Source organism: Rutidosis leptorrhynchoides, chromosome 1 (genome assembly GCF_046630445.1).
Source record: "Rutidosis leptorrhynchoides isolate AG116_Rl617_1_P2 chromosome 1, CSIRO_AGI_Rlap_v1, whole genome shotgun sequence".
Lineage (NCBI taxonomy): Eukaryota > Viridiplantae > Streptophyta > Magnoliopsida > Asterales > Asteraceae > Rutidosis > Rutidosis leptorrhynchoides.
This window is the reverse complement of record NC_092333.1, coordinates 102,233,049-102,243,318: the sequence shown is the minus strand read 5'-3', so window position 1 is coordinate 102,243,318 and position 10,270 is coordinate 102,233,049. Positions and strand designations below refer to the sequence as shown.

Sequence of the window (10,270 nt, the reverse complement as noted above, 5' to 3'; positions counted from 1 at the left end):
GATAAAATGGTTCAAAAGAGCCACAAGCAAATGTTGATATTCAAAGGTTTCGCATAACATGCATTACTATTAATGAATTAACTGAAATAGAAAGAACCCTAATCACGTCATTTAACTGTGACAGGACCCAACATTACAAATGGCGGAAGCAAAGGTTCAATCCTTTCTCTTCAAACAATCAACAAAACAAAATACAGGACTCCGAATTAACTCCAAACACACGAACGTCGAAAATAAAACATATACTACTTTACGAATTGAATCACAACAAACATAACAAACTTCAAGATAACTGATTAAGACTTCAGTTAGCATATGAAACCAGAAGGGACATCCTTTCCACAATTGTTAAGCAACACGCTCAATGAGACAGATATATCGAGGTTAGCACCCAACACGTTAGCTTTAAGAGCTCTACAAGCACATGTTGTGGCCTCCAGGTTAACAAGACCAAAAAAGAGGCCGCAACATGGTAACGTTGGCGGGGTCCCTACAACGACACCAGCAAGCCAGTTATTTAGGACGCCAGCACACGCACCAAATTTGAGGCCGTCTTTTGGGCAGCTAGGTTGCGGTGATGAGTCTGAAGTTACCAAAGTGAAGAAGAGAAGGTTGAGAGTGAGAAGAAGGACAGTTTTAGTTAAAGCCATTATAAGTTGAAGGAGTGAAAACTAGCTAGCTTAATTGATTAGTTTTAAGTAATTAATAAGTAGTAGCTAGTTGTGGTGTGAAACTAATGAAGTGCATGATGGTATTTATAGATTGATTGTTAAGATGATGGCTTAATTCTTTATCAGGAGCTTTACACCTTTCTACCTTTTGTTAGTTGAGAGGAATAAGCTTTTCTTGTATAGATCCATGTGGATATTTTATTTAAGTCTATTTTTTTGAGCGTTACATCCAAACATTAGCCACATACATCATACATGCATATGAACTATGAAATTAAATGACCTAAAACGTCCAAATAAATGACCATTTGGTTATTAGGCTTGTATATCTGTCCCTAGACAAGGAGTCTATTTCAATTGTATAACTTTAGACATAGTCTGTTTCAATTGTAATACTTTAGATCTTTTGATATATTCTACTTTAAGTATGTTTTTCGCCAAACAAAAAAGTATATCTGTCCCAGGTGCAGTTTTCTTAAAATCTACTGACATCTAAAAAGTTTGCTATGTTTCCAAGTTCTTCATATTCCATCTCACTATTATTCTCGTGATTAAATTCAGATTGAGCTTGAGCATTTGGTCGTCTCAATCCTATCGCTCAATCTGTAGGTGAATATTAACATATACTAGTACGTATACTGAACTCATATAACTTAGGCCATATATGTATAGATTTGCATCACGGGCTACGGAAGAAACTGTATATATATTTACATTATACTTGACGGGTCGAAATGAGTCGGGTTCGGTCAATGATCAAATGAGTTTGGGTCGGAACGGGTCATGGATCGAAATGTGTAAGAATCAAAATTGGTTGAACATGTTTGGTCGAGACCCGGGTCGGGTTGGGTCAAGACCTGGGTCGGGTTAGTAAAAATGTTCTTGTTTGTAATTTTTGATGTACCTCGTCCGAACACGTGCTCTGAAAACGCCCGACGAAAAGGTACCAAGAAAAGGCACCAGGAAAATGCGTGACGGGAACGCGCCCCGAAAACGCACCCGACGAAAACGCCCGCCGAAATTGCCCGAGGAAAACGCACCCGACGAAAACGCTCCCGACAAAAAAGCCCCACGAAAATGCCCAAGGAAAATGCGCGCGAAAATGCACGTAGAAAACGCGTTGAAAAACGCACGTCAAAAACGCGTTGAAAAACGCAAGTCGGAAAACGCGCCTCCCGAAAAACTCGCCGAAAGTGCCGCTCACCGAAAAGTCGTGCGCCGACGCGCCTTGAAAAAGCCAGCCTCAAAATGCGTCTCAATTTATCTTCTCTGTTATGTGGTTGGACCCATTTAGGTCTTCAAATAAACTCAATGGAACCATTTTTAATGTTGGGTTTTGTTTGTCGGGTCTAATTTACATTAACAAGACTTGGATCATTCATAGGAAAATAGCCAGGATTTCACACATAATAACATATCACATCTTCCTTCGATTAAATTCTATACTCTGTTGCTCTCGCTCTCTGTATTATTGTAAACATCTCTCATCCTCATAACACTTCTTAGAGGATTCATTTCTTCATTAAAAAAAAAAAACAGATAAACGGATAAGGTTCTTCATGTTAGGCTACTCAGAAAAGCGGAGTATTTTTCAAATAGATTTATGCGGTCTAACACAGATATCCCGTTACTATATTCGACAATTTTCTCTTGCAACAAATATATGTTGCTAATGAGATTTGAAACTTTGACCTCTTTTGAGGAAACTATAGCCCCGACCACCAAGCTATCCTGAAAAAAAATTACTTTTTTCCATCAATAAGCTTCGTAATTGATGACTTCCGTCCCAACATTTCTTTAATTAGTTTGTTATGAATATTCTTTTTATTTTTATCAAATGACAAGAACGTAGAGTAAACACTTACGGTAAGATCAAGTAATCGACGTGAAGTATGTTGTAATTAATTGAAGCATTTTTGTTTATGAAATAATAATAATTATAATTATAATAATAATTATAATGATGATGTATAAAATAAGTAACTAAAAACGTGAAAATGCATGGCTAATTTGTTGGAGTATGTTGAAGGCCAGTGAGCTGGGATATTGTCTGAAAGTTCACCTAAAGATAGATATTGCGATCTGATTACTTTCGGTGAAAAAAGACGATCGATAAGAAGAAAAAGCCATTGGGTTGTTAGGTATATAATTATAATTATAATCTTTTGAAAAAAAAAAAAAAACAAATTATTAAGGAAACATCCACGCGAGATCGTTTATATTAAAACAATTTTAGTATGGAGTACATTATTTTAATTGGTATAGTATGCTTCTAATGAATATATATATAAACATCAATAAGATTATTTATAATGGTTAAACCTCAGATTTTGTACAATGTTAGACGAGTCTAATATTTCTACAAACCTATACATACATGTCTTAAGCTACATATTGAATAAGGAAGAGAGTGAATTACGTCACTGTGTTTGATAAAACATAATAATTGTTAGAAATAGGACGTTATGTATATTATTTGTGGAAGAGAGGATTGATGATTTAGATGTTTGATTGATCTTGAAAGCTTTTCTTTTATTGCTTAATTGCTTTGCTTTTTTGCTTGATTACAAATGAGAGGTGAATACATCTATTTATACTACACCATGGACTAGTCTAGAATACTTCATCATCTAATATCTAGATATTTCCTAAGTATTCTCATGATAATTCTAGACTTAGATATTTTACAAGATTATTCTACACACATTCTACACACTTTCACTACTACATATTACAAGAAGTTTCTACATAATGGGCTATAATCTTGATCCAAAATATTTGTATACTTGCAAGCCCAAATCCAAAACAAATAGCCCACAATCAAGTTTAGTTTCCAACAGCCACCCTTAAACTTGATTTCGTCACTCCGACCATATTCCGTAATCTCTGAAATGTCACGTGTTTTAGGGGCTTTGTGAAAATATCAGCAACTTGGTCAAGTGACTTCGCGTACTTTATCTGCACCTCTTTATTTGTAACACACTCCCTTATGTAATGGTATTTTGTATCAATGTGTTTGCTTCGATCATGGAAGACTGGATTCTTTGCTAGAGCAATCGCAGACTTGTTATCCACATATATCTCTGTAGCTTCATTTTGGAAAAACTTAAGTTCATTTAGTAACTTCCTCAACCATACTGCATGACAGGTGCATGATGTTGCTGCTACAAACTCGGCTTCACACGTAGATAAAGTCACAATGGGTTGCTTCTTCGAACTCCATGTGAACGCTGTATCTCCCATATAGAACACGAAACCACTCGTACTCTTACGATCATCTTTGTCTCCAGCCCAATCACTATCACTGTATCCAACTAGCTTGAAGTGTTCAGAAGGCGAATAAAATAGGCCATAATCAATCGTACCTTTGATGTAGCGAAGTATCCTCTTGGCCGCCTTCAAGTGATTTATTGTAGGTGCTTCCATATATCGACTTACTAGTCCAACTCCGTAGAGAATATCTGGCCTTGTGCAAGTTAGGTACCTCAGACTTCCAACCAAACTCTTGTATTGTGTTGGGTCCACCAAGTATCCTTCATCATCTTTTGACAATTTGAGATTGCAATCCACCGGTGTGTTCATTGACTTGCAGTCATTCATCTTAAACTTCTTGAGCACCTCATTCGCATAACCTTCTTGGGATATGAATATTCCTTCTTTCTTTTGTTTTACCTCGATCCCAAGATAGTAAGCCATAAGTCCAATGTCGGTCATCTCGAACTCCCGAACCATTGCTTTCTTGAACTCCTCAAATATTTTGGGATTACTTCCAGTGAATATCAAGTCATCCACATATAGGCACACAATCATAACATCTCCTTCCTTGCTTACTTTGGTATAGAGAGCATGCTCATGTGGGCATTTTGTAAAGCCATTCTGTTGGAAATACTTGTCTATCCTGCTATTCCATGCTCGAGGCGCTTGCTTCAACCCATATAAGGCCCTTTTCAATTTCAGCACCTTATTCTCTTGGCCTTTCACGATGTATCCCAAAGGTTGTTCTATATAGACTTCTTCTTCTAAGTGGCCATTAAGGAACGCGGATTTGACATCCATTTGATAAATCTTTCAATTATGCTGAGCCGCAAGTGAGATTATTAATCTTATAGTTTCTAGATGAGCGACGGGAGCAAATACTTCTTCATAGTCTATGCCAGCTCGTTGACTATATCCCTTCGCCACCAACCTTGCCTTGTATCTTTCAACTTCACCTTTGAAATTCTTCTTGGCCTTGTACACCCACTTTACACCAATAGCCTTATGCCCTTTTGGTAGTGTAGCAAGATCCCACGTATCATTCTTCTCGATTGCTTGAATCTCCTCGTCCATGGCACGTTTCCACTTTTGGCTTTTTATTGCGTCTTCGTAACTTATTGGCTCACAATCGGCAAGAAGGCTGAACAATGTTAGATCCTCTATAGGTTGAGTTACCTCGTACAACTCCTCAATGCTCCTTGTGTGATGTTGTAGCCTACTTGATTCTCCTCCTGATGTTGGTGTCACTTCATTAGGTGTAGTGGTTGGAGTACGTGGAGAGTGCGGATATGGTGTACTAGAAGGTTCTTGAACTTCTAGATATTCTTCGTTCCTTGCAGTACTCTCGAATGAATAAGGGAGAAAGTCGTAGTTCTCCTCTTCAGGAACATTCCAATCCCATGTTGCTTCTTCATCGAACACCACATCTCGACTTGAGATTACTTTACCGGTCTTGGGATTGTATAACTTGTAACCCTTCGAACTTGAGTCATGACCCACGAATATGAGTTTTTCGCTTTTATCATCGAGCTTCGTCCTCTTCTGATCTGGCACATGAGCATATGCCACACTTCCGAACACTCGAAAGTGTGAGATGTCGGGCTTCCTTCCACTCCAAGCTTCAATGGGCGTTTTGTTCTTGACGCTTCTAGTGGGCGAGCGATTTGCTAGATAGATCGCACAGTCCACTGCCTCAGCCCAAAACTCCTTAGGCATCCTTTTGCTCTTTAACATACTCCGAGCCATATCAAGAATGGTCCTATTTTTTCTTTCCGCAACACCATTTTGCTGAGGTGAATACGGAAGGGTTAGAGGACGTCGTAACCCATTGTTGTCGCAAAATTCCTTGAATTCCTTGGATGTGAACTCTCCTCCACGATCGGATCTCAACGCCTTTATGGTGAGACCACTTTGATTCTCCACAAATGCTTTAAACTTCTTGAACATTCCAAAAGCTTCCGACTTCTCTTTTAGAAAATAGACCCATGTCTTTCGACTAAAATCATCAATGAATAGAAGAAAATATCTATTTTTACCAAAAGACGGTGGGCTGATGGGTCCACACACATCCGTGTGAATAAGTTCTAGAGGTTTCTTCGCTCTACTAGAAGCTTCTGTTGGAAAACTGTTTCGGAAGTGCTTTCCTAGAAGGCATCCCTCACATATTTGATCCGGATGATTAATTGGAGGCAAACCCTTCACCATTCCTTTACTTGATAATAATTTTAAGCCTCCAAAATTTAAGTGCCCGTATCTCATGTGCCAAAGCCAAGAATTATCTTTGAAACATGCTTTTAAACATCTTAGAATGTCATGTTGAATATTTAGCATGAACATCCTATTCGTTGACATTGGCACCTTAGCAATCAAACCTCCTTTTTGGTCTCTTAAAGAAAGGGTACGATTTATCATGTGAATATCATAGCCTTTCTCCAAGAGTTGTCCAATACTCAGTATATTCGTCTTCATATTGGGCACATAATACACGTTAGAGATAAATTGATGCCTTCCATTTTTCAAGCGGATGAGAATCTTACCTTTGCCTTTAACCGGGACTTTAGAGGAATCTCCGAAGGTGATATTTCCACTAATTACCTCGTCTAACTCCACAAACATGTTTTTGTCACCGCACATATGGTTGCTTGCACCCGTGTCGAGATACCACAAATTTGATTCTTCGTTATCTTCACCTTTGCATGCTAGTAACAAAGTGTTTTCCACGGCTTCAGTATCTTCTTGTGCAAAATCTGCTCTTTCTTGCACGTAATTGTTTGACTTCTCGCATTCCGAAGCATAGTGGCCAAATTTATGACAATTATAGCATTTGGTTTGAGAATTGTCATACCTTGACCTTCTACTTGTGTAGCCTCTCCCGCGACCTCTTGTCGGGTGAAAATCTTGACTTCTTTCTTCATTTTTGTAAGAACTATAACCTCCACGTTTGATATATCCTTGCCCTCGTCCTCGGCCACGTACTTGACCACGACCTCGTTGACTCGTTTGATGAGTCTTTTCACTGTTCTCTTCCTTGAAAGAGAGTTTTGCTTGTAAAGCTTGCTCCAAAGGCTCTTTACTTTTCTTATTAAACCTCTCTTCATGGGCTTGTAGTGAACCCATGAGTTCATCGATAGTCATTGATTCTAGATCTTTAGATTCTTCGATGGCTACGACTATATAGTCAAATTTTGAATCTAATGATCTAAGAATCTTCTCAATGACTCTTACATCACTTAGAGTTTCACCATTCCTCTTTAATTGATTGACAACCGCCAAGACTCTTGTAAAATAATCAGAAATTGATTCTGAGTCTTTCTTATTTAAGGATTCGAACTCACCTCGTAGTGTTTGTAGTCGAACCTTTTTCACCTTATCAACTCCCTTATAAGAATTCTCCAAGATCTCCCATGCTTTCTTGGCGGTGGTTGCACTTGCAATTTTCTCAAAAGCTCCATCATCTACACTTTGTTGGATGATGGAAAGAGCCTTTGATCGTTCGTCTTCATTAATTTTTTCTCCTTGCTGAGAGGACCTTTTTCTGCAGGTTCCTCATAGCCTTCCTCCACAATCTCCCATAGGTCTTGTCCACCTAGGAAGGTCTTCATTTGGATGCTCCATTGATCATAATTATCCTTTGTGAGGCGAGGAAATGTGGTGACATTGTTGGCCATCATCTTGTCGAACCAAGCTCTTGATACCAATTTGTTAGAAATAGGAGGTTATGTATATTATTTGTGGAAGAGAGGATTGATGATTTAGATGTTTGATTGATCTTGAAAGCTTTTCTTTTATTGCTTAATTGCTTTGCTTTTTTGCTTGATTACAAATGAGAGGTGAATCCATCTATTTATACTACACCATGGACTAGTCTAGAATACTTCATCATCTAATATCTAGATATTTCCTAAGTATTCTCATGATAATTCTAGACTTAGATATTTTACAAGATTATTCTACACACATTCTACACACTTTCACTACTACATATTACAAGAAGTTTCTACATAATGGGCTATAATCTTGATCCAAAATATTTGTATACTTGCAAGCCCAAATCCAAAACAAATAGCCCACAATCAAGTTTAGTTTCCAACAGCCACCCTTAAACTTGATTTCGTCACTCCGACCATATTCCGTAATCTCTGAAATGTCACGTGTTTTAGGGGCTTTGTGAAAATATCAGCAACTTGGTCAAGTGACTTCGCGTACTTTATCTGCACCTCTTTATTTGTAACACACTCCCTTATGTAATGGTATTTTGTATCAATGTGTTTGCTTCGATCATGGAAGACTGGATTCTTTGCTAGAGCAATCGCAGACTTGTTATCCACATATATCTCTGTAGCTTCATTTTGGAAAAACTTAAGTTCATTTAGTAACTTCCTCAACCATACTGCATGACAGGTGCATGATGTTGCTGCTACAAACTCGGCTTCACACGTAGATAAAGTCACAATGGGTTGCTTCTTCGAACTCCATGTGAACGCTGTATCTCCCATATAGAACACGAAACCACTCGTACTCTTACGATCATCTTTGTCTCCAGCCCAATCACTATCACTGTATCCAACTAGCTTGAAGTGTTCAGAAGGCGAATAAAATAGGCCATAATCAATCGTACCTTTGATGTAGCGAAGTATCCTCTTGGCCGCCTTTAAGTGATTTATTGTAGGTGCTTCCATATATCGACTTACTAGTCCAACTCCGTAGAGAATATCTGGCCTTGTGCAAGTTAGGTACCTCAGACTTCCAACCAAACTCTTGTATTGTGTTGGGTCCACCAAGTATCCTTCATCATCTTTTGACAATTTGAGATTGCAATCCACCGGTGTGTTCATTGACTTGCAGTCATTCATCTTAAACTTCTTGAGCACCTCATTGGCATAACCTTCTTGGGATATGAATATTCCTTCTTTCTTTTGTTTTACCTCGATCCCAAGATAGTAAGCCATAAATCCAATGTCGGTCATCTCGAACTCCCGAACCATTGCTTTCTTGAACTCCTCAAACATTTTGGGATTACTTCCAGTGAATATCAAGTCATCCACATATAGGCACACAATCATAACATCTCCTTCCTTGCTTACTTTGGTATAGAGAGCATGCTCATGTGGGCATTTTGTAAAGCCATTCTGTTGGAAATACTTGTCTATCCTGCTATTCCATGCTCGAGGCGCTTGCTTCAACCCATATAAGGCCCTTTTCAATTTCAGCACCTTATTCTCTTGGCCTTTCACGATGTATCCCAAGGGTTGTTCTATATAGACTTCTTCTTCTAAGTGGCCATTAAGGAACGCGGATTTGACATCCATTTGATAAATCTTCCAATTATGCTGAGCCGCAAGTGAGATTATTAATCTTATAGTTTCTAGACGAGCGACGGGAGCAAATACTTCTTCATAGTCTATGCCAGCTCGTTGACTATATCCCTTCGCCACCAACCTTGCCTTGTATCTTTCAACTTCACCTTTGAAATTCTTCTTGGCCTTGTACACCCACTTTACACCAATAGCCTTATGCCCTTTTGGTAGTGTAGCAAGATCACACGTATCATTCTTCTCGATTGCTTGAATCTCCTCGTCCATGGCACGTTTCCACTTTTGGCTTTTTATTGCGTCTTCGTAACTTATTGGCTCACAATCGGCAAGAAGGCTGAACAATGTTAGATCCTCTATAGGTTGAGTTACCTCGTACAACTCCTCAATGCTCCTTGTGTGATGTTGTAGCCTACTTGATTCTCCTCCTGATGTTGGTGTCACTTCATTAGGTGTAGTGGTTGGAGTACGTGGAGAGTGCGGATATGGTGTACTAGAAGGTTCTTGAACTTCTAGATATTCTTCGTTCCTTGCAGTACTCTCGAATGAATAAGGGAGAAAGTCGTAGTTCTCCTCTTCGGGAACATTCCAATCCCATGTTGCTTCTTCATCGAACACCACATCTCGACTTGAGATTACTTTACCGGTCTTGGGATTGTATAACTTGTAACCCTTCGAACTTGAGTCATGACCCACGAATATGAGTTTTTCGCTTTTATCATCGAGCTTCGTCCTCTTCTGATCTGGCACATGAGCATATGCCACACTTCCGAACACTCGAAAGTGTGAGATGTCGGGCTTCCTTCCACTCCAAGCTTCAATGGGCGTTTTGTTCTTGACGCTTCTAGTGGGCGAGCGATTTGCTAGATAGATCGCACAGTCCACTGCCTCAGCCCAAAACTCCTTAGGCATCCTTTTGCTCTTTAACATACTCCGAGCCATATCAAGAATGGTCCTATTTTTTCTTTCCGCAACACCATTTTGCTGAGGTGAATACGGAAGGGTTAGAGGACGTCGTAACCCATTGTTGTC

General features: G+C 39.0%; 1 protein-coding gene across 1 annotated transcript; it reads right to left on the bottom strand.

Moving 5' to 3' along the window:
- Positions 1–308: 308 nt before the first annotated feature.
- On the bottom strand, positions 309–650 carry LOC139887773 (14 kDa proline-rich protein DC2.15-like). The gene has a single exon (XM_071870832.1). It carries the CDS (start codon positions 648–650, stop codon positions 309–311), a length of 342 nt encoding a protein of 113 aa, XP_071726933.1.
- Between the last annotated feature and the right edge of the window lie 9,620 nt (positions 651–10,270).